The sequence below is a fragment of the Ananas comosus genome, linkage group 9 (genome assembly GCF_001540865.1).
Source record: "Ananas comosus cultivar F153 linkage group 9, ASM154086v1, whole genome shotgun sequence".
Lineage (NCBI taxonomy): Eukaryota > Viridiplantae > Streptophyta > Magnoliopsida > Poales > Bromeliaceae > Ananas > Ananas comosus.
This window is the reverse complement of record NC_033629.1, coordinates 11,819,667-11,845,058: the sequence shown is the minus strand read 5'-3', so window position 1 is coordinate 11,845,058 and position 25,392 is coordinate 11,819,667. Positions and strand designations below refer to the sequence as shown.

The window sequence follows — 25,392 nt, the reverse complement described above, 5'->3', positions numbered from 1 at the left end:
GGTTCGGGACAGAGTCCACAATCAACAATGAAGAAATAATTATCATGTGGCAACTTTAGAAGAAATAATGTATAAGTATATATATAGATATTGATATGGTCCAACAAATTATTACATAACAATTAGTCGCATATACTTGTGTACAACAAGTATATAATCCCTTTATTACAGTAAACAATGTGTAACATAGATGCCAATTTTATTACAGTATGCATATAATAATCCCTTTAATTGTAATAATCTCCAATAAGACCTTGTGCTCAGCACTCTTTTCCACTGCATTGAAGAAAAAAAGAATACATGTTAGCCTTGCGAATTCTCCCCCAAAAACGAAGAGAAAAAAAAAGAGTACATCTTACTGTATATGTATATCGAGTAGTTATTGCTTATATATTGATCCCTTTTCGTTAAAAGAAGCTTATCCATACATTTCTCCACCATTTGTTTCACAATTTCATTTAAACCGAACGAGCGATAAAAAGATTATTATGTTAATGTCACTAATCGGGTGTCATGCACGGAATTCGCATTTTTCATGAAGTATATATGACCACGTTACCTTGTAACTGGACTTTCGACTCCGAATCACAATTTGAAGTGGTCTAACGCCGGCTTCCCATTCAGGCCTTTGTGATTGTAGTGCGCGATGAAGTCCTTCAAAGTTACTTCCTTATAACGCGGAGGATTATTATGCGAAGTTAACTCCTTGATAGGGCCATAAAGCCTTGAGGATGTAGCGTGACTTGTGCTGAAGGAGCCTGCCACAGAAATTCTGGGGCCAGAGCTCTTTGCAACCACCCTGTGCTCAACACTCTTGAGCTTGTCATTGGAGACCAACTGCAGGTTCAAAGAAGATTTATACTAGTGAGGAAACCAAATAAGAACTATATATGTTTCACCTACTAATAAATGATCTAATCATTGTAGCTACATCACATCAACTCAATTTTGGTAAAGGGCAAGATTTGAACAACAGTAATCCTACAACTGGAATTTGAATATAACATGCACATAATTACTTTATCCATTATATTCAAAATTCAGGTGCAAAAGAGCTAAAACTTCTAGCCACCCTCAAGCTTCTCCGTATTGAAAGTTCTGCAGCTAAAATGCGACGGGGAGTACTGAATGTAAATATACTAATGCGCCTTTATCTTTCACTCTCGACGAATCATTATTCTGAGCCAAGTTAACCAACAAATTCCCTAAATAAAAGATCGAGACCCGTAAAAATATATAGACGCGCGTGCACATGCATTTATTCACCTGTAAAAGGTCGCCCATGTTAACGATGAACGATCCTGGCACCGGAGGGACATCGAGCCACTGATTCTGACGGAGGACTTGTAAACCGCCGAGACTATCTTGCAGAAGAATGGTAATGAAACCGGAATCGGAATGTTTACTCGTGCCGAGTGTGAGGTGAGGTTCAGGACAGGCAGGGTAATAGTGCATGAAAAAACGGAGTCCATCAGCACACTCCATTTTTATGAGGTGATCAGGGTTCAGTCCAAGTGACTCAGAGAGCAGCTCTAAGAGGACGGTTCCCAGCTTCTGCACGTAGCTTGCGTATTTGAAGGCTATGTCCCTGCATAGATCTCAACATGTTAACATAATTACATGCGACAAAACTGATCATGTAATCAAAATATTTTGGTAAAAATAATTTCTTTGACTTTGAGTTAAAAATTCTCAGTTAGCTATTAGCTTTGCTAAAGCAGTGATCAAAACCATTAAATTTCATGAAATCACTTATGAATTTGATAAAATTCCTAATCTAATTGATGAACTCACTTAAGTGGCAAAAGATCAAAAGTAGAAGAGGTGTCAATACTATATATTAAAGTTGAGAGCCCACCTCAGAATCTCCCATAAGTGAGGGAGCCTTCAAACATCTTTACCCTTTTTAAGCAAATACTTTTGTACAACAGGTGAGAAGTANAAGTTGAGAGCCCACCTCAGAATCTCCCATAAGTGAGGGAGCCTTCAAACATCTTTACCCTTTTTAAGCAAATACTTTTGTACAACAGGTGAGAAGTATGTGATTGTTGTGCATTTTGTATACTAGTGAAGGATCCGCGCGTTGCGGCGGAACGATTTCATAAAAATAAATAAATAAATAAATAAAGTAAAAAAAGAGTAAATGAATTATATAAAAAAAAAGCAACCGAAGAATAAATAATTATTGATGCAATAAAATATAAGAATAAATTATAGAAAGGACTAAAAAAAATAAAGATAAAAACCATACGAATTTGACTATTAAAAAATAGAATTAATTCATGTGATAAAATTTTATATTTATTTATTATATTGACTATTAAAAAAATAAAACTTTACAAATTACCCACTTTCAAACTATTAAGTCTATTTCAGAACTATTTTTTAATTAGATTTCAATAGCATTTGTATCTAAAATTTTATCTTGCTAGACAACACTCCAGCTCATGTCTAAGTCTAAGCTTGCGACTTTTTCATGAGTCCAAGATATTGCTTAGGGGACGTTTGGATCCTCGAAAAATAGCTTCAAAAAATATCTTTCAGTTGAAAAATTATTTTCCTGCTGTTTGATTGTCTGTAAAAAAGTTTTGGGAAATTTTTTTTTACAGATTCTAAGAAAAAGAACCCTTTTCGTTTTCCGCTCACATCGAGCGGAAAGCGAAAACCTTACACGGTGAAAAATCGCCGGGCAGGAATGTTAACATGCGGTCCACTTCACCTAGTGGACCGAGGGACCTGACCCTCCCATGGACTTTCTCGCTCATTCATTATTCATTATGTGTGTGTANTTAGAAACACAAACCTCTTGCTTCTAAGTTTTTAGTCCTTGGATCTACTCCTTGATTAGTAATAACCTTTGGATCAAACACTATTCTACCTACCACCACCTACCACTATCATCTCAACCCTACATCTCTCCATCCAATGACTAAAAACTCAGAAGCACCATTCTTTTGGTGCTTTTGAGAGTATTCTAGCTCAACACACTCTCTCTCTCTCTCTCTCTCTATATATATATATTATTTTTATATATAAATATATAGTGATTTTTTTATGGTACTAAATATAATATGCTATACGAATTAAGCTCCTATACTTTTAAAAGTATATATCAAGTTATTGGTACTTATAAGTTTTCGGTTCTTGGATTAAGGAATGTGCGATTATGATGATGTGGCCCCCCTAGAGTTGAGTGGGTGGTTGGTTGAACAATATAATCTAACGGGTAAAAATGATCAAAGGCGTAGATCTAACGTTAAAAAATTTACAAGCACCAAGTGCTTGGTGTTTTTAGAAGCAACATAGCCGGACTCTATACTATTATGTATTAATATTATATACTTATTGTATAATATATTTTATATTTATTTATTTATAAAATCTATAATAATATATATAGTATAATAACTTTTGTATATTAATAATATATAATATATAATAAAAAATATATTAAATAGTTTTTTTTTTTTTTTTTCATTTTAACCAAACAACAATCATAAAAAAACTATTTTCTATAAACCAAATACTAAACGACATAAAATCCTTTTTTCACCAAAAATCTTTTTTCCACAGTTTCACGTGGAACCAAACACACCCTTAACTAAATAACCTACTCTCCTGCTTTGATATTATATGTAACATAATGATATGTTTTCAAAAACTTAGGTACCGTTTGGTTCGTGTATAAGTAAGAGTTAGTTATTACAGGGATATGTACAAATATGGGGATAACAAAAATAATGTTTGGATGAAAATTGGGTTGTTTTCAGGAATAAGAACAATTTTAGCTAGTTTTATATAGGAAATGAAGGTGTTAGTGGAGATAACCGAGAACTACTATTTTCGAATATAAAATTAACGTTTGGATATAAAGGAAGGGATAAGAGTCTATTCCTATTTCTATTCCCTAACCGAACGCTGCCTAATACGTCACTATTTCTGCACCGTTTTCTATTAGTTCGATCTTTCGGGCGGGGCACGAACTGCGTTAATTACCTGCAGGCGAGCGGCAACTCCTCGGGCCGCGGCGGATCCGGCGCCATCGAGAAGGAGAGCGTGTCCCGCCAATTCGCCGCCTGCGTCCGGAACAAGTCGAAGTTGCAATTGTACACCACCTTCCTGCTCAGGTCCCGGGTGTAGTACTCCCCCTTCGCGTCCACCCCCTCCTCGTGGAACCCCCTCACTCTCTCGAGCATTTCGTCGAGAACCTGCTGGGGCACCCCGTGGTTCACCACGTGGAACAGCCCCAGCCCCTCCGCCGCGCGCCCCGCCGCCGCCGCCGCCGCCGCGCGCCGCGCGGGGTCCCCGGAGGCGACGCCGCCGAGGTCGACGACGGGGACTTGGAGATTCGAGCCGGAGGTTGGCTCGACTTCCGGGTGGACGAAGAAGCGGGGGATGGTCGTGAACCCGGCGTCGACAAGCCCCTTGACGCCGGCTTTGGTCGCGTCGAAGGCGCGGAGCTCGGCGAGGCGCTCGGACTCGGAGTATGCGGCCATGCTTTATGTTTATGCGGACTCGTGGAACGAGATCTATATATTATCAGTACGCTTGTATATCCGTGGGTCTAGCTGCATGCAGTTGATATATATATATATATAGGAAGTGTGTGGGGCCCATCGCGTGCCCGAGGCGGACCGGCGTTTTTTAGATAAATTTTTGCAGGAAAAGTCCTCTCAACTATTAGTCACTTTGACCATTATTCATATATATTTTTTTTTTAAAAAATTATTAGTTATTTTGAAATCGGCGCTTTAATTTTAATATATTATTATAAAAATTTTATGATAATATTAATAAAAAGTTGTAGAGAAAAAATTTATAAAATATTTTTTTCCAAGTGAGTCGGTGTGACCCTCCATTCTCTAGAATTCGTGTACTCACGTGGCATCAAATCTTTATTTGATTAAGTATCAATCATACTGTGATTATTGTAAACTTATTATTAGGTCAAAATACAAAAGCTAACTACTAAATTTTAATTTTAAAATTAGTATAAAAGTTGTTTAGAAGAATAGAAATGTTTCTATCGTAAATAATAAAGTATTTTTTTGTCTTTATTACCATGTCGGGTAGGTGTGCAAATAGGACAAATCTACTATTTTTTTAGTGAGTTGAATTTTATTTTATCTTTTTTTTCTTATTTAGTATGGACACGTTAGAACTAGCACGAGTTTTTAATTAGTGTTTGACGAATCCGAAAAAACGACAAAGAAAAATGATCTTTTCAATAGGATGGAGTTTGGACAAATATTTTTTTTTTCTTCTTATTTTTATATCACATTCATTGCCTAATTGGAGGCGGATCGGGGAAATAAATCCGCATCCATTTGCATCCCCAGCGTTAGTAACATTGGCCAGGGATTTTTTAGTGCAATAGCTTTTTTCTAAAATTTTATTTTAAAAATAGATCTGTTAAATTTTTATTTATAAATATGATTTTATAAAAACGGTGAATGATTAACCGCTTTTAAAAGCTATGAATTATTCACCGCTTTATTTTTTTTTCTCATTTTTTTTTATATTTTTACGATAGTAAAAGCGGTGAATAGGTCGTCGCTTTTATTTTTTTTCTACTCCTAATGAGAAGTTATGAATGCGGTAAATCATTCACCGCATTTAGAGGTCTATTTTTATAATTATTTTTTTTAAAAAATTATTTTTATAATTATAAAAATTAATAGGATTATTTATTAAAAAAATTCATTGGCAAGCCTGAGCTGCTCCCGGGTCCACGTTGGACTCGGTCGCACCCGAACCATGACGGCCGACCGGCCCCGGCTCGCGGAGCTTCGCACCTTCGACGCGACCAAAGCCGGCGTCGAGGGCCTAGTCGTCGGTCGGAAACAACTCTGAAAAGATTGATCTGATAGGAAACAACAATGTCGGTAGGAAACAACAATGTCGGAATAGTATTAACACTCTCTGTCGTGGTTTACGTGGTGGAGATCAGGTGAATTATATCACGTGTTTTATGGAAATGGTAAAATGGAAGAGATAAAAAGAAGGAAACGAGGAGATTCATTGAGCTGGCTTTCGTCCCATATACCATGTTACTGAAAAGATCGATTCGGTAGAAACAAGTCTTTTTTTAGCTTTTGCTGTAAATCAGATTCAACATTAAAATGTAGGTAATAGTACTTGCTGAGCAGTAAATCTCTTACCTACATTTTAATGTTTGTTTTTACAAGATTTTCCTTGTATAGAACATTTTTTGTTTCTCTTGGATGAGCTGTGTGTTATTGTTATATTTGATTCTCCACCAGGATTGAATAATGCCATTTTCGATGCAATTTCTTGTTCCATTTTGAAATAGAGGTGTTCCGCTGGTTTGAACTGTGGTTCTTTCAAATGAATTGTATTGAGTTCATTTCCCCATATTAGTAATTACTTTCCTTAGAGAAGTTATACTATTCTAATATCTATCCTTGGACTTTTCAATGACTACTAGAACTCATGCTTTTAGTTGGTGCCATGTAATCCGTTCCATTTGTTGAACAACAGAGTATGTTTACCAGTGTATATTTAGAGTTGGAATGTATACTTTGCACAACATGATTCTCTGTATATATATACGTATATAGACTATACACTTTAAATTTTTTGCTTGATGTTCCACCCCTTTGTAATCATCTAACTTACGGATCAACTTGGTTCATTATGATTTAAAACATTACTTCAACCTACGAACTCGAAATCACTTTATATGGGACCTTTTTGCTTATGCATCAATGTACGAGTGCATCACAATATCGATGTTAATGTATAAGTCCACTATTGATGTGTTGATGGAGTGCAACTGCTTATCTTGCTTGTAATAACCTGTTTCTAATCCTAAATCGATTTTTAATTGAAGACACATGAAATGAAGCTGCACCTAATCTAACAAAATTCTCTTTTTTTGAAATGTTAGAGAGGTAACTTTCAAGTATTCAAATCATGTCGGGCAATTAGGTAAGCTTTTGTTCGAGCTTGCTATCCGAATCCCTTGGTCTTCCCTCCAATTATCTAGAAGAGATGGAGTGTGCAAAAGGGCATGCTCTTGTCCGCGAACTATTACCCACCATGCCCAGAGCCAAATCTCACTCTCGGAACAAGTAAACATTCCGACCCCGATTTCCTTACCATCCTTGTACAAGATCAGGTGGGCGGCTTGCGAGTTCTTTATCAGCAACACTGGATTGATGTCCCCCCTGTGGCAGGTGCTTTGCTAGTCAACATTGGTGATCTTCTACAGGTCAATTTTTCCACGTAAACTATCGATCATTTTATCTCGCTGCTCTACGTAAAATCCCTTAGTGATGTTTCCAATTCAAATGTTAGTACCCATTTGTCATTGGCTCCTGCAATTGCTTCTTCACTTGCAATTCAAATATTAGTATCCATTTGTTATTTGAGGCTTCTATTTTCAGCTGGTGCATAAATTTAACTAAAAAGTTGTTAGGACTTTGAACAGTTTTACTTAAACAGCACTTCTGCAGATGCTCTGGCGCGATCAAACAACCTCTGTAAAGTATCTCAAGGTGGCCTAGTCCAAATCCTACCATTTTTAGATGATAACCTTTCTAAAGACTTTGATTTGTTTTTGTTGCTACCGCAAATCATGCAACTTTTGATGATTAAACTTTTGGAGGCTTGGTTTGCCCTCATAATATCTTTCTTAATTCTTCTTACACATGAATCTTTGCTGTGAGCAGTTGATGACCAATGACAAGTTCAAAAGCGTAGAGCATAGAGTCCTCGCAAACAAGATTGACCCGAGAGTTTCAGTGGCATGTTTCTTCACCATGCACCTCCACCAATCTTCCCTGCTATATGGCCCCATCAAGGAACTACTTTCTGATGAAAATCCGCCTGTGTACAAAGATATTTTGCTCACAGATTTCGTCTCGCACTACGACTCCAAAGGTCTCGACGGACGATCCGCTCTAAGCTATTTTAGATTGTAAGATGGAACCCGTATTGTACAAATGAAAAATAATTAACTTACTGTTGAGTAGGTGTGTTCTTTTGTGAATGGGAGAACCTTTTTTACTAGTTTGGGGTAAAACTTCAAAGTAGGATCTTGCGGTATGTTGTGTTTTCACATTAATGCCCTCAGATTGTTATTGGTTAGCCCTGGTAAAATTTGAGTTTTGGATTGGATTTTGATCTGCACTGCCGTCGATTTTTGGTCGTATTCAGGGTGGGTTTCGATCTACACATCTGATCAAAAGGTTTTGAGTTTAGATTCCAAATTTGATCCAACATGTTCTAAAATCAGAACCGCAACCTCCAGATGCAAACAAGCCACAAAATGCTAATGTTAAAAGGTCCTCTACACCATTTGAGTTTTTAATGTGAAATTGCGTAGTTTAATTGTAAACCACCTTATTCTGGATTTTCTTATCAGGTTAATCAAATCCTATTAAAGGAGTATGCGTTTAAAAATAAATATAAATAAAATAAAAATAAAAAAAGAAGATGAGCAAGAATTAGTTGACAAATTGACGTACTCTCATCTCGATAAAATTTTGCACGCAAATGAAATTTTCTCTACCAAATCAATTGGATTGCGTGTTGGTTACAACGCTTACTACTCTCATATAAACATACTGGTTTTGTTGACAAACTACTCAATTAGCTACTTATTTCTCTTTCCATTTTTGGCACAATCTACTTAAGCCTGTTTGACCATCTCTTCAAAAATCACAAACACGCAAAGCGCCAGAATCCACCTTCAAGGGGTTCTTTGGTCTTGACTAAACAAATTCAATAATTTAAGGGGAAACTTCAAAGACCCATGTGGTTTTGCACTTTCTCACTTTAGTACCTGTGGTTTCAAGTGTATCAAGTCAGTATCCTGTAATTTCGCACTTTCTTACTTTAGTACCCTGTGGTTTCATTTTTGTATCAAGTTAGTACTCTGTGGTTTTAATTTTCTCCTTTTATTATTCATTTCGGGGTATATAATTTAACGAAATATTAAACCACATGGTACTAACTTGATACAAAAATGAAACCACAGGTCCACGGGATACTAACTTGATACATTTGAAACCACAGAGTACTAAAGTGAGATAGTGCGAAACCATAGGGTACTAACTTAATACACTTTAAATCACAGTGTATTAAAATAAGAACGTGTGAAACCACAGGGGTATTTGAAGTTTCCTCATAATTTAATCTGGTTTTCAATAGCTGTATTTGTGTATTGTAGTTTGGACCTGCGGAAAAGTCAAACAAAAATTTATAATCACATCACTCTTGACGAATCTCAACTTCGTCGAGCTTAAGGCAGCGTTTGGTTGAGGGATAAAAAAGAAATAGATCATTTTATCCCTCTAATTTATTCAAATACTAAGCTATGTTTTAACCCGGCCAAAACAGATATTATTTCTAATTTTTATGGAATAACCCGTTAATTTAATTCCCCCCCTTATCCCTCGAATAGGGATTAAACTGGGGGAATTGTAGGTGTAGAGATAAAAATTAAGTTTTCTCGAAACCCGAGCAACTTTAGTCTCCTCTCCGCCAACTCACCTATCCATTCTTCTCCATCTTTGTCACGTTCCCCGCAAGCCTTCTTTTTCCTCCTCAAATCTCTCTTAACTCCGTTCTCTCACCTAATTCCTCTTCTTTTTCTTAATTCTTATCACTATTCAATGCCGTCGATTTTTTTCTCTTTCATACTAACTCAATATTCAACCTAATTTTGCTCTGAAGCTCAAAACCAGCATTAACTGTGTGGGAATGAACTAAATCTACCTCTTATCCTCATCAATTGGCAGCCGATCCGCCCCTCCCTGTGCAGATCTTGAATAAATTCACCTCATCGTAATGCGTTTTTATAGTATTTACTACTATATATTTCAGTTATATAAATTAAATTATTGTCCTACTACTTACATAAAATTCTACGGTTATATATAGTATTCCTGATACTTTCTTAATCATGCAGGTTCATTATTTGTTAATTATACAAATATTTTAAATATATTATAAATTATGGAGATACACATAAGGGCAAATTTGTCATTTCAAATTATTTCAATCTACTTTTATCACTATTATTCTCTCATTTTAAAAAATTAACCAAACATCATTTTGCTTATTCCAAAAAAAAAAAAAGCTGATTTTAAACCAAACAACAAATTACTTTTATTTCTCTTCATTCTAGAATAAAGAGATATTCTAGGGACAAAAAAAAAAAATCTTGGGATCATCATTCTGCAGCCAAACGCAGCCTAAAAGAAGAATGAGTTTAAGTTAATTGTATATTATCCATTAGATTTTAATCTAACGGTTGAAATTATAAATATAAATGGGCCTCTTTATTGATAAGTTGGGTTTTATTGTTAAATTGGGCTACAAATTAAAAAATAATAATCTGAGCTACAAACTACAAAATAATAATATATATTATATACTTACAAGCAAATATATTTATATATTTATATATATGAATATAATATATATATATATATATATTATATTAATATAAAATAAATATAATCGAGCTGTATCCGACCGAACACGGCGAGTTGACACTAGTAGTGTTTGCTCGTTATAAACGACTGAAAAATTCAGCTCGTGTTCGGCTTGTTTACACTAACTGAGCGACCAGCCGATCTGCTGAGCATCGATTTCAGCCGAAACCACGAGCTGGTCGCCAGAAGCAGTGATCTGGATTGCCACCCCTACTTCAAACAGGCCTCGATTGGCTCTATTCCTAGCAAACTTGGTCCGATTCATCTTCTCTATGTATCTTAAGACCAGATCGACTGCATCGGAGGATTTGAAAGATCTTAAAGAAGTGCTTTTTGATCTTTCTTTTTCATGTTTCTAATTTAAATAAGAGGTCATCAAATGTGTCCCAAATGTTTGTTGCTATTGCCAAGCAGAACCGGACATTAATTATTATTATTATTATTTTTTTTGAGAAATAGGTAGCGAGCTATCAGCTTTATTCATTAGAAAGATGAACTAAGCTTACAAAATGGAAGCAGCCGAGGCTTTTGAGGAAAAAAAGTGAGTAAAAGAGACAAAAAATTTAGGGGAGTCAGGAGCCAAAAAAGGAAAGAAAGAAAAAATCAGATAAAATCAAAGGGGTGCGTTCTAGATGGCCGACAGAAGCAAAACTCGCTCCAAACATCGGGTAGGATTGGGGAGGGTTTGGCGAAAGATAATGTCGTTCCTTTCCATCCAAACTACCCACCAGATGGCTAAAAGAAGAGACAGGGAGGAAAGTCTCTTTTTGGTGTCGTTTAACTCGATCAATCTTGACCAGAGGTCTCGCACGTCATCCGAGGGCTCGAAGAGGGCCTCCAACACTTCAACGCTGAGAAGAAGGAAGCGGACAAATACACACGAGCACATTAGATGGTCGCAGCTTTCCGAATGGATGGCACCGAAGACACAGGGTTGTGTCAGAAGCGACCCAAGTTTGTGTAGTCTATCTGCAGTGGGGATTCTCTTCCGAAGAAGCAACCATAGGAAAACTTTTAATCTTGGCAGGAATTTTTAGTTTCCATATAAATTGACTCCTCATATCTCTCAGGCCTGTATCCATGAGAAAGTGGTAGAGAGATTTGACGGAGAACTGTTGGTTAGCGTTCCAACGCCAGTTGACCACGTCTGGCATGAGACTAGGATGGCTGAGTTGGAGCAAGTCTATGAGTAGCAGCTTTTGTCTTCAGCATTCTGCTGAAAGAGACCCTACCGAGCAGTGGCAGATGTACTGCCATCGCCACCCGTTAAGGTTCCAGCATTGAGCGATAGTGGCCTCCTTATTCCTTGTGCGGGCGAAGACATCGGGAAAGAGGGTGCGGAGGGGAGTTTCGCTTATCCAGATGTCGGACCACATCCTAATATCCGTGCCGTTTCCAAGCGTGTAGGTTGCTCCACATTTGAACACATCACGACGCTACAGCACACTTCTCCACCACTGTGAATAGGGTCCAAATGCTCTGCCCTCATGTAAAGGCCCGCATCTGAAGTAATAAAGTGATCTAACTAGCTTATTGCAGGGCAGATTGAGTTCAATGAAAAAGCACCACCACCATTTGATTAGTAAGCCATGTTCATCGAATCCAATTCCTTAATTCATAATCCTCCTTCTTACTTTTACAAATGGATTTCCAATTTACGAGGCACGCCCCTCTAGAGATTTTGGTGCTGCCTTTCCAAAAGAAAGCCCTTCTTAATTAGTACTTCTATGCGTCGTAGCACCCACTACGGGGCTTTGAAAATGGATAGGTAATGAAGCGGGATATTCGTTAGGACAGAATTTAGACATTAATTAATTGTCGGCCTAACTCTTATCCCAAAAGAAGAACAACTCAAACTTAGGAGTCATTTGTGTCGACTGCATACATGGACTCAGTGGACTAAACAAAGTTGGCCCAAAACGTTTTCGATAAAGGCACTGCACCCTCTGTATGGTTTACATATTAAAAATTAGGGCAAACTTCAAATATTGTTCCAGTGATTTCACACTTTCTCACTTTAATATACTGTAGTTTGAAGTGTATTAATTTAGTATTAATTCTATTTTATTTTCTCTTTTCGTTAGCTCCTCCGTTAACATGTCGCTAAATTATATACAAAAAACTTCGGATATCCTATCTAGATTTATCGAATATTCACTAATTTAATGCCTTTTAGTTTTAACTTTATTACTGATTTAACGAAAAAAAAAAGTAAAAGGAATAATAAAAAGAGAAAAATGAAACAATGGAGTACTAAATCGGTACACTTGAAATCATAGGGTACGAAAGTGAGAAATTAAATACGAAACCACAGGAGTCGTATTTGAAGTTTTTCCTAAAAATTATAATATTTGAAAATTTATTTTATTTTAGGCATTATTGTCAGTTGTTTAATTAGGGTCCGTTTAGTTCAACATAAAATCATGAAAAATAAATTTTCGGTTCGTTTTATGTTGAACCAAACGCCCCTTAATCTGAGTGAAAGCGGTGTTCAAAATTTATATTTTTTTTATTAATAGTCAAATGATCGATGCATGCACAATAAATTTAATAAGTTAGTTTTAGATCTCTATTACAATTTGGGTAAAATATATGGAGACTTTTCTGAATTGAGACTTTTGACTATTAATAAAAAAAATATAAANAGTTATCTAAATATATATCCTTCTCAACTCCAAACTTGTAATAAATAAGAACATCTTAGTCAACCAGGAATAATTGAAGAAAATTTGAAAATAAATAAGAACATTTTGGTCAATCAGAAATATATTAGATATTGTAAAATTTTGAAAGATATATTAAATATTATCTCTTTTTAATTTTAGCTCATTTTCAAACCGGTATTTGAACTTACAATTTAATTAAAATTACTATTAATTACACGATAGTCTTATATATTGCATATAGTTTTTATAAAGCTTCAAAACACAAAAAATATTTTTAATATTCAAACAAGGAAAGCAAAAAAAATTAAAATTCATTTTAACATATTCTTCAATTGTTATGTTTAATTACCAAAATTAGAGGAATAAAAATAAAATTTTTTGTGCGCATGACATTCGATCAAAATAATTATATAATTAGTAAGTTCACTTAATTAAGAAGAAAAGTCCAGTAAACTATATTTTGATAAAGTTTAATAGATTTCATCTCTAAAACTGAAAGTTCAGACATCACATCTATGCAAATGAGTAAAGTTCAAGAGGTTTCAATACATTTTCTTCCTATAATATTTCGCTGTTGTTGTGTGTGAGATGCGCAACTTTTAGCTAAAATTAATTCTCCAAATTAAAATTAATTATACTCTCTCTCTCTCTCTCTATATATATATATATAGGGATATATATACAGAGAGAGAGGCTACTGTGCCATTATGATCACAGCAGTCCTTGTGATCCTAACTTTCTAACCGTCCATCAATTTTGATGGATGATTAGGACGAGAAAAAGAAGAGAAATTAAAAAAAAAAATTCAAAAAAAAAGAGAAATCGAGGTTCTTCCCAATTTCTCTTCTCTCTTTCTCGTTAGAAAGTTAAGACCACAGGAACATAGTTGTCTTACTCTATATATATATTAATCTATATATATATATATAGTGTTTAAGCTATTATACTGTTGATAGTATATACTATCCATTTTTACACATTGAATTATTACTATTCTACCTATCACTAAATCTAAGACACTCAATGGTAAAAAAAAATTAATAGTAAATACTATTGCTAAACGAAGTTCTAAGCTCAGCTGTGTGGCCGTTTTACTAAACATTTGTCCGTATCACATCAAACAGACCTCAAGTGGTTATTTTTCAATCAAATTTTGTCTGATTCATCTTCTTAAGGCCAGATCGACTGCAATATGGATTTGAAAGAACTTAAAAAGCGCTTTTCGATTTTTCTATTTTATATTTCTAACAATATAAGTAAAGAAGTTACCAAATGTGTTCTAAATGTGTGGTTGCTAATATACCAAGCAGCTCAAACTTAGGAGACATTTGTGACCACTACAAACCATTCCGATAGGGACACTACACCCTCCATAAGGTTTATATATCAAAAATAATAATAGCTGAGAATTTATTATTAGAACATTATTGTCGATTGTTTAAACTGAGTGAAAGCGCTGTTCAAAGTTTATAATTTGTTTATCTACATATCATTTTAATGATGTAGAATAAATCCAATTAGTTAGCTTTTAGTTTTAAGTTCTCTATTATAATTTTGGGTAAAACCAAATCAAGCTTGTTTCGCTGGTTATTAGCTGAAGTTTCAAACAGGGAAGACAGTTATCCAACTTAAAGATTGCGGCAACTGCAAGCAGAAACTGAAGCCAGACTTCAGAAATCAACTAAATTTGCATTCAACCATCCAGACGGCCAAGGCCTTGCGCAAAGTAAATCTGGAACAAATCCATCTGATTTCTGGGAAGTGCCAACCCAATCTCCACCCCTCCCTCCTCCTCGCCGCTCTCCGCCACCGCGACAACGCCCGTCCTCGCGACGGAGTTGAGGTCCACGTGCGCCGGCCTCCCCCACCCGAAATCCGTGTCGTAAACTCCGAACCGGTGCGACCCCGCACCGGTCAGAATTGCCTCCGCGGGCAGGCCCCTGATCGTCTCAAGCCACTTCTCCGGCTCTGCGCCTTCGAATCCTGCGCTCGCCACACTCTTTATGGCTCTGTCTATGGCTTCTGCGGCCGCCGTGAGCCCGTTCGCGCCGGATAGGTCTGCGGCCTCCGCCTCGACGTAGCATGGCCCGATGCAGTTTCCAAAGTACTCCGCAGGGAGCGGGGGCCGCATCCGGCTGCGGAAGTCCACAGGAATTGCAAGATATACCTTGTCGTTTCTTTTCGCCAGTTCTCTCGCCCGGACGTAGTTGATCCACGTAAAGGCGAAGGTTACCGCCACGGTCGAGCACCGGAAAGCCGCTTTTAGGGCTTTGATGTGGCTGCTTTTGATAGTGAATGACGCGAGAACTACGTCGGCAGGGGAGGATGCGGGCGCCGGGATGGGGGACTTGCCGGCGACTGTTTTGTAGAAAAGCGAGTACAGTCCGTGAGGATCGGGGACGAGGGACCGGTCGACGACGGGGCCGAGGGGGTGTGCGTCGAGGGAGATGTCGCCGGACCACCGGCGGGCGGCGGCGGCCCACGTTTGTCGGAATAGTGTGTAGCTGCTGCCGTCGCAGGCCGCATGGTGCATGGTGGTCCCAACGACGACGCCATGGTGCGGAAACACGGTCACCTGCGTGAAACAACCATTTATTTCTGAAAAGTTAAATTGTTAAAGAACAACTTTTTGCAAGTACAAGTAGTACTTCCTTTTTGTTTCTCTGGACATAATACATAACGTTTTTTCTGTACTCTACACTAAGGTCAGGTGAAACAGATAATATAGGTGTGTATATATATATATATATATATGAGCAACCTGAACGGCGAGCAACGGCTGGGATCGGCGGAGTCGGGCGTGCACGACGAGGCACGAAGCGCCCGGAGCTGGCCGACGTCCGCGCGGGCGGCCATCGGCGAGGTGGTCGAAGAGGCCGGCGGCGTTTTGAGCGTCCGAGCACTCCGCGACGGTGAAGCGGACGCCGGGGGAGGTGGCGTCGGAGAAGAAGAGCTCGAAGCGGTCGGAGGCGTCGGGGGAGGGGCGGAGGAGGGAGGCGAGGGGGAAGAAGGATCGGAGGGAGAGGGAGAGGGAGGATTTGAGGGAGGGGAGGAAGGAGGAGAGGAAGTGGGAGGTGGGGTGGGGGAAGGGGTAGAAGAAGAGGCGCTCCATCGGGCGAGCGTGGAGGAAGAAGACGTCGAAGAAGGTGAGGGGGACGGTGCTCGGAGGGACGGAGCCCTCCGGCGGTGATACGCCGCACGTCTCGATGGTTCGTAGCTTCACCATCAAAGGAGAAGGAGGAGGAGGAGGAGGAGGAGGAGGTGCCATTAATGGTGGTGGAGAGGATGCAGAGAGAGAGAGAGAGAGAGAGAGAGAGTCCTATTAATATATAGATACAAGCTACTATAATTTTATGAGTATAGAATAATTTGTACTCATAAATTATTTTTCATGATGAAAATATGATATAGAGTAGTTAAAATTTTTTAAAAATAAATTTTATAATTTTTTGAAATTATAATAAAATTTATCAAGCGGGTATAAAATGAACGGTCAAAATCAAACGACGTCCTAAAAAAGAATGATCGGATCATTCAATTTAAGATCGGAGTTATTGATCTTTATCTAGATAGTGAATAGAATTTTCTATCAAAAATTCAACCGATTCTGATTCTTTTACACTATTAAACTAGCAAGTATTTCATACTGGCAGTTAAAAATTGTCAATTTTGAGATCTTTTGATCGTAAGGTAGTTAAAAAATTATAAAATTTAATTTTAAAAAATTTAAATTTTCTGGATAATGTTTAATAGTATGGATCATCGATTCGAAAGTTCTGTTATAAAAAACGACTTATGAGTAAAAAAACAATCATACTCATAAAAGTATAGTAACTAGACTGTCTTAACATGCAATATAATTTTGATATATAAAATTTAAAAATATAAGTTATAATAATATATATAGCATGATAATTATTATATATAAATTTTGTATCAATTTATATATATATATATATATATATATATATATATATATATATATATTTTCGTTTCAACCAAATAAGTGTGGCAGAAAACTAAATTTTTTTTACTACAAATCAAACACTAAAGAAATGTAAAATTCTTTTTCCACGAAATTTTTTTTTTTTTCACAATTTTATATAGAACCAAACAGCCTCCTAAGCAGGATCATATGAAAATTTTTTGTAAACTGTGATAGTGTGTATATTAGTATCTCACCAGATATGAAACTTTTAAACTCTATAATTCAAAGTGTACTATATATTCTTCTATGGTTGTCATTTTATTTTTCTCATATATTTAGTGACATGGTAATAAGACAATCAAAATTCATTTAAGAGTTCTTTTTTTTTTTTTAATCTAAAAGATTGGTTCTATTGGACCATGTTACCATATTTATATAGCTCCAATTCGAATTCAAATAAAAAAAAACAGATAGATAATAAACTTTTCTAAAATGATTTTAAAAAAAACAACTAAACCTAGCAATTCGGTGTCAGAAACAGCAATATATATATTTGGACTCAAAAAATAATATTGCATGAATGGTGGAACTAATAGCCAAAGGCATTTGACTTCAAAAATTATTTTCGAATTAAGGTCACATGTTCAAAACGAACATTCAAGCTCAACTTTATGACCCCTTTTTTTAAATAATTATCTCTATTGCATCAAACGGGTCTCAATTGGCTTTATTTTGATTAAATTTGGTCGGTTTCATCCTCTCCATGTAATTTAAAGCTAGATTGACAGCGTCCAAGGATTTGGTAGATCTCATGTAAAAAAAAGGCACTTTTTTATTTTTCTTTTTAATATTTCTAATTTAAGTACAAAGTTGGCATAAAATTTGGACCAGAAACTAACATTGAAGAGCAGAACTAGTTGGCCTAAGACGTTTGGCTTTAAAAGTTATTTTCGAATTAAACATTTTTTTTTTTTGAAGAGATAGATAGCATGTTACCCGCGTCGTTTATTTCATTTAGAAATAAACTTGGCTAGAAATGTGAATCAACTAGGATTCGAACTTGGGACCTCAGATACCAACCACCAAACCCTTTGCCACTTGCTCTAGGGACGGTCGGTATTTTCGAATTAAAATTACACGTTCAAAACGAACATCCAAGCTCAACTTTATGGCCGTTTTATTAAACATTTGTCTGTATCACTTCAAACAGGCTTGATTGGCTCTATTCTTAGCAAACTTGGTCCGATTCATCTTCTCCATGTATCTTAAGACCAGATCGACCGCATCGGAGGATTTGAAAGATCTTAAAGAAGTGCTTTTCGATCTTTCTTTTTCATGTTTCTGATTTAAGTAAGAGGTCACCAAATGTGTCCCAAATGTTTGTTGCTATAGAGCCAAGCAGAACCGGACATTAATTAATTGTTGGCCTAGCTTTTATCGCAAAAGAAGAACAACTCAAACTTTGGAGCCATTCGTGACGACTACAACCATGGACAAACATGGGCTCCTTCGATAGAGACACTGCTCTATAAGGTTTACATATCAAAAAGGGATAATTACTTATGTACTTATTAAAACTTCGAAAATATCTTATTTATCTTTACTTCTTTTTTTTTTTTCTAATATATCTCTTATATGTTCCTCCGTTATTCAAAAATACTCATGCAGTTACCACCGTTAAGTTAATTTGGGTTAAACGTGAGTTAAATATCTACTACAGTTGCAAAAAATTAAAATACCATTTTTATTTTTAACTTAAGGGCAAATAAGAAATGTTGGTGATAGTAGAAGAGTATATTTGAAAAGATCAACAAAATAAAATATTTTTTGTAGCCCTAACTTAAGGGCAAATAAAAAAAGTTGGTGATGGTAAAAGGGTATATTTGAAAGGGCAAAATAGTAATTTTATAAAGATAACAGAGTTCATTAATAGATTCTAACTTAGGGGTATATTAGAAATAGGTTGGAACGTAAAAAGAAATATTTTCGGTATTAGCCTTATAAAAAGAGTAAATCAAAAAGTCGGAAACTTTTCAGGGGTATATACATTATTAGCCTTCTAAGAGGGATCAATCAGAAGGTTGAAATTTTCAACCTTCTGATTGATCCCTCTTAGAAGGCTAATAATGAAAATATTTTTTTACGTTCCAACCTATTTCAAATATATCTCTAGAGTTAAACTCTGTTAATAATATGTTAGCAATAGTTGTTATCTGTATGCAATTACTATTTTATCCTTTCAAATATACCCTTCTACCATCACCGACTTTTCTTATTTACCCTTATTAGAGATACAAAAACTATTTTAATTTTTGATCTTTTCAAATATATCATTCTATCATCACCAATATTTCATATTTTCCTTAAGTTAAGGATAAAAGAGACATTTTGATTTTTTTAAACTCTAGTCGATATTTAATTCATGTTTAATCCAAGTTAACTTAACGGATGGTAACTGTAGGAGCATTTTGGAATAACGAAGCAATATATGAAAGGTATATTGAAAAGAAAAAAAAAAGAGCAGTAAATAAAATATTTCTGAAGTTTTGAGGGGTATATAGGCAATTATCTTTAAAAATTATAATATTTAAAAATTTATTATTTAATGCGTTATCGTCGATTGTTTAGGGTCCATTTGGTTCAATGTATAATCGTGAAAAGTAACTTATTCTAAAAAAAAAAAAATTTGATGGAAATTTTTTTTTACATTTTGTAGTATGTGGTTTATAGAAATAAAGTAGTTTTCATCAACATTTATTTGGTTGGAAGGACAAAATTTTTTTATTTGTTTGGTTTGGTGAAAAAAATAAATAAATAAAGATTTACGCAGCTTGAATTTTTATTTTTCCTCGAAAAACAACGAAAAATGAAAATTTTAATTTTTTTCTTAATTCGTAAAAATATTTTTAACCAATCGAACGAGAAAACATTTTTCATACCGAAAATAATTTTTCGGTTCGTCTTACGCCAAACCAAATACCCGCTTAATCTGAGTGAAAGTGATGTACACTCCTATAGTTCAAGCTACTCAAGTAGTTCTACATCTAGAATCGTTTGGAAACAAAGACTTTTACAATTAATGATATCATTATCAAAGGATTGAGCATGATTTGATTGTTCAGATTCTTTTAATGAAAAAATTGAACCAAATTATTCTTTTGCTCTCGGAAAAGTTAAGAACTAGAAAACAAAACCAAAGTGGGCCATAAATCAAACAGAAATCGACAAATTATTAATATAAATATTAGCTCAAATTATATAATAATTTAAAAGAATAATTTCCTTTCAAATCTCTAAACTCCAAAACGTTTTTTTTTTTTGCCCAACACGGCATTGAGTTCGGAACTAATGCCGTGTTCGGAACTAATAACTTGAAGTTGGATTTATCTGTCTATGTTAGAGTGGATTGGAAAATTAAACTTAATTTTTCTTTGCACAATCATACTATCCACATGTCACATCGTGATCACTAGAAAAATCAAATTTGAATAAGTCAAATTAATACGACCAATCTTGTGAAGTGGACTCCTTAGTTTTGAAATATGATGGTATCAAAATTGAGTCAATTTTGACGGCTCAAACAAAAAAAAGAAACACCGAGCAAAATTTTTTTGTTAGAGAGTTACAAGATTTCTAATCTTATCTTATTACACGTAGAATTAGTAACAAAGAACTTAAGCTCGAGTTTGATTAGGCGCATTAGCTCGGATAAATTAGTTTATAATTATAGGGGTTATATTGTTAATAAATTCAAATGCTTCAAAGGTTGATATAAACTATTAAGACCAAAACGTAAAGACATTTTAATTGACTTGAATTTGAATAATATATCATTTATTGTGGCTTATATGTGTGAAGTTAAAAAAATTAAAATTATCTTATTTCTACTTAATTAGCTTGTCTCCCATATGACTGTGAAAGATGTATACTTTTCTGAATAAATAATATTATAGAATATTATGAATTAATGGTCACACATGTTATTCCATACTAGTTATATTTATAGCGTTTGGTTCTGGTATAAGCAAGAATTAGCTATTACAGGAATAGGTACAAGTATGGAGATAAGAAAAATAATATTTGGATGAAAATTGAGTTGTTTCCAGGGATAAGAAAAATAACGTTTGGATAGATAATATGGAATAAGAAAAATAGTAGATAGTTTTATATAGAAAATGAAGGTGTTAGTGGGAATAGTTATACCCGATTATTATAGGTAATCGATAACTACTGTTCTCAGATAAAAAATTAGCATTTGGATATAAAGGGGATAAGGGGTCCCTATCCCTATCCCCTATCCAAACGGATTAGTCCACAACAATTTATTCGCGTGGGCCACTGTCCGAAGCAAAACCTAGGCATCTTCATCTATGCATAGGCCATTAGAATAATATGAACTACTACAAAGCAAGAGGCAAAGTTGTTAATAGTTAATGATATCACTTAAGCAACACTAATCAACTTGTAATTAATTTTTTGTATTATAGGGAACATAAATTACACCAATAATAGACTAATAAATCTATAATTAAGCGTATTGGAGCGATTGCGGACAAACATATGCGAAGCATGCTGATTAGTTTATGCACACATTATAGTTCATATCATTAAATTTATCTAGCTAAAAATCTTATATATATAGAATACATGTACAAGGAGTAAATGCAGAATCTGCGAAGTATATATATAGTGTAGGAATGCCTTAAAAAAATAATAATACAATATCGAAAGTAAAAAAATTATAAAAATATAATATAATATAATATGTTATAATTAAATTAAATATTAAATAAATTAGCAACTTGATTAGTCTCGTGAACCAGAAGACAAATGCAAAATGATATGAAGAAATTTTAACAGCAAGAAATAGTCCAAAATGGGGGCTGTGGATGTCTCCGAGGAGCCTCTAGTTTCTTTCACAAGAACCAAAACACCCTTCTTCAAGAAGAGTAAATCACTACAAATAAAAAATAATTAAAAAAACATCTAAAAAAAAATATAAAAAATGTCCTTTCTCCTCACGCTGCTCAATTATATAATCTTTTATTAATTAAAGAGTGATGCAACATATCTCCCACGTTAACATTACACCTTAATATATTATTTATGTATTAATGATTTTATACAATATTTTAGATTATGTGTATAAATTAATTAATAATAAGCCTTCATATTGTAAAGACCAACATATTAACAGTATTATATTATTATAATATGAACAATGTTACCGGACAACTTATCTGATGGAAATAGCTCTAATCAAAAGACAAAAAGTTCAGGCTTGTCAATCAGAAAATCAGGTCAGAAATGATTTCTGTAGTAGAGGGGGTTTCCAAACATATTAACCTCTATATAATCAGAACAATCAGCTTTGGTTTGTGCAAATGCATGATGAGTTTTTAACTATCGAAAGTATCACATATCATTATATTTTCACCTTTGTCATCCTCATCTATGCAGGTTTGATTTCACAAGCTTATTTCAATAAATTTCTTTTGTTGCATGAGGTCGCCATATGTAGAGTCATTGATCCAAATTGATTAGCTGTACTTTTTAGGTGATTCCAGATGTAGTAACAAAATTTATTTGTCATTCTTGGTCTATTGGGGAAGCCTGTTTTGGTTTTGATATTATCACTTTTGATGATCCAGGGGTTTAATACTAGTTTAATTTTATGCACAATGGAAGTTTGAATCCAACTGCTGACCCGGGAAAATGCTTGTTCAGGACACACACATGTGGCAGAGGCGTTAAAAGTACCAATTCACATATTTTTTACGATGCCGTGGACGTAAGTCTTCCCTCTTTACCCCCACTGTTCCCCGGGTGTGTTGTTTTTGTGTGTGTGGTTTCTCTCTCATGTTCACCTTGCTACCAATCTTATGCAATATTATTTTTGTGGAAAATAGTAACTGTGTATTCTAAAAAAAGGGTAAATTTTATACTTTTTCAATCACAAACTTGCTTTATATATATATATATATATAAATTTTTTGCATACTTATATATGATATTTTATGATAGGTATCAAAGTCAATTAAAAGTCAATGTATAACATGTGGAATGCATCAATAATTGCATTACCCAAAGCATTTCACTTTGTCCTTTTCGAATGGGAAAACTTCAAAAACCCGCCCTGTGATTTTATAGTTTCTCACTTTGCCCCCCTATGGTTTAAAATGTATCAATTTACCCCTCTGTGGTTTTGTTTTTCTATTTTTCTTATCAATTTTATTATTTTTTTTCTTAAATCAGTGATAAAGTTAAAATTAAAGGGTACTAAAGTAAATATTTGATAAATCTAGATGGGTATCTGAAGTTTTTTGTATATAATTTAATAAAATATTAACGAAAAAGCTACCCAAAAGATAAAACAAAACCACAGAGGGGCAACTTGATACATTTTAAAACACAGGGGGGTAAGGTGAAAAACTACGAAACCACAGGGGGGTTTTTGAAGTTTTTCCTTTTTGAATTGACACCGGATCTCACTGTGCTCCTATTGGTTTTTGTGGGGCTACAGTATAAGCAATTAATAATTTCAGGTGGACGAGCAAGAAAGGACCTCAATCGATGGCTAGCAAGCTATCAGCTTTAGTAACCTGCTGGTAAATTATTTGAGAGGTTAGAAATTGAATGATCTTTCGAAATGTCTGAACGGATTTCCTACTAGTTGCCTACAAGTTGAAGTCACCGACGAAGTTTTGGGAACATCTTCTCCCAATAAATCAGCTCCACCACAATTCGTAGCTTTTTTTTTTTTCCTGTGTCAATGTTAGAAAGCTATCAACTCTAGTAGCCTGCTGATAAATCATTTGGAAGGTCAAAAATAGGATGATTTTTCGAAATGTCCGGATGGATTCCCTATTAGCTGCCCAAAAGTTGAAGTCACCTAAGAACATCTTCTTCCCAGTAAATCAGCTCCACCACAATTCATAGGTTTTTTTTTTTCCTCGAGTAAGTGTCAAAAAGCTATCAGCTCTAGTAGCCTGCTGATAAATCATTTGGAAGGTCAGAAATAGGACGATTTTTCGAAATGTCTGGACGGATTAATTCCCTACTAGCTGCCCACAAGTTGAAGTCACTGACGAAGTTTTGGAAACATCTTCTCCCGGTAAATCAGCTCTACCACAATTCGTAGTTTTTTTTTTCCTCGAGGCCTTGGATGCCTCACCTTTGTAGCATAAATCACTTTCTCTATAAATAAAGCAGATAGTGTGTTAGCTTATCCTCAAAAAAAAAAAAAAAAAAAGAGAACCACCAAATTCTTTTGCTTAAAAGGAATTAAAAAAACCGCTCGCCGAAATTTTTTTCGTTTTTCTCCAACTTTGTTTTTTGGATCGAAACATTTTCCAAACTTTGAGTGATATGGGTACCGAATTTTTAGGTAAAATGTATCAAACTAATTAAGCTCAAATTTGAATTATTTCAAAATAATTGTTTAAATAATTAAAAGTTTTATTCTATTTTTAACTTCTTGGATTTATTTGACTTGCACTTTGAGAATTTATTGCATGCCTTCACTAATGCATGTCTCTGTACATCCCTGTTCACTACTCATGTGATTTCTCATAAGAAAAAAAAATACTTATACATCTATTTATATATATATGGATGTAGATATCACATCTCATTCACCCGAAGGTTTATAATGTTTTTTGAATTTATTGCATTATGGAAAAAAATGATCAGATTAGTGAAAATAATGATTTTTGAAGAAATAGAGTATAAAATTTTGTGCCTCAGTTACCATTACTCTTCTCATAAAAGAGACGATAAAATAATTTTAAATAGTAAAATTAAGATTTTTATTTTTTTTTATTTTTGAGAAAGATGCTTCATTCATCAAGCAAAATGAATTAGGCGTATATGATGGAAGCAGCTAAGGCCTCCTAAGAAAGCAGAGAAAGGTAGAAAAATACAAGAAAGGAAAAATAAAGCTATAGGAGAAAGCTAGAGAGGTAGCACGGAGGATGCGAGAGTACAAGAGTGGGAGGTCCGAGAGAGAAGCAGAGAGAAGTAGAGAGATCACAGATCGTTCCCGGCTTCGTCAAGGCAAGAACGTCCAGTAATTCAACAAGGTAGAGACACGCTCGAGAGCCCTGATAGCATTGGGGAGGTAGTCGCGGAAGATAGAATTGTTGCGTTCCGTCCAAATGACCCACTAGATTACTGCCAATGGTTAGACGTTTCTGTTGGAACAAATGCCGCACAGAAATCTAATTGTGATTTAAATCTAACTAAATTTTATTATGAAAATAAATAAATCAACTTACAGATGATCGCTAAATCCAAATAAATANCCACCAGATTACCGCCAATGGTTAGACGT

General features: G+C 35.0%; 3 protein-coding genes across 3 annotated transcripts; 1 reads left to right on the top strand and 2 right to left on the bottom strand.

The window, feature by feature from the left end:
* Nucleotides 62–4,559, bottom strand: LOC109715253 (deacetoxyvindoline 4-hydroxylase-like). The gene is made up of 4 exons (XM_020240179.1): nucleotides 3,997–4,559; nucleotides 1,267–1,588; nucleotides 560–837; nucleotides 62–276 (listed from the first exon to the last, which is right to left on the bottom strand). The coding sequence occupies exons 1-3, from the start codon at nucleotides 4,494–4,496 to the stop codon at nucleotides 586–588; spliced, it is 1,074 nt and encodes a 357-aa protein (XP_020095768.1). The 5' UTR covers nucleotides 4,497–4,559; the 3' UTR covers nucleotides 62–276; nucleotides 560–585.
* LOC109714804 (1-aminocyclopropane-1-carboxylate oxidase homolog 1-like) lies at nucleotides 5,880–7,946 on the top strand. Its single transcript, XM_020239510.1, is given in 5 exon segments — nucleotides 5,880–5,950; nucleotides 6,911–6,968; nucleotides 6,970–7,044; nucleotides 7,046–7,234; nucleotides 7,695–7,946. Coding segments are annotated over 5 exon segments (645 nt in total).
* Nucleotides 14,692–16,410, bottom strand: LOC109715250 (anthocyanidin 3-O-glucoside 6''-O-acyltransferase-like). Its single transcript, XM_020240175.1, has 2 exons — nucleotides 15,894–16,410; nucleotides 14,692–15,707 (listed from the first exon to the last, which is right to left on the bottom strand). The coding sequence occupies exons 1-2, from the start codon at nucleotides 16,398–16,400 to the stop codon at nucleotides 14,826–14,828; spliced, it is 1,389 nt and encodes a 462-aa protein (XP_020095764.1). The 5' UTR covers nucleotides 16,401–16,410; the 3' UTR covers nucleotides 14,692–14,825.

Bases quoted from the DNA above. Each gene is read 5' to 3' on its own strand.
- LOC109715253 (XM_020240179.1), bottom strand. From the start codon at position 4,496: ATGGCCGCATACTCCGAGTCCGAGCGCCTCGCCGAGCTCCGCGCCTTC. The intron at 1,589-3,996 runs GTAATTAACGCA...AGATCTATGCAG, and splicing joins GAGTTGCCGCTCGCCTGCAG to GGACATAGCCTTCAAATACG. The intron at 838-1,266 runs GTGAATAAATGC...TTGAACCTGCAG, and splicing joins ACATGGGCGACCTTTTACAG to TTGGTCTCCAATGACAAGCT.
- LOC109715250 (XM_020240175.1), bottom strand. From the start codon at position 16,400: ATGGCACCTCCTCCTCCTCCTCCTCCTCCTCCTTCTCCTTTGATGGTG. The intron at 15,708-15,893 runs GTTGCTCATATA...TGTTTCACGCAG, and splicing joins AGCCGTTGCTCGCCGTTCAG to GTGACCGTGTTTCCGCACCA.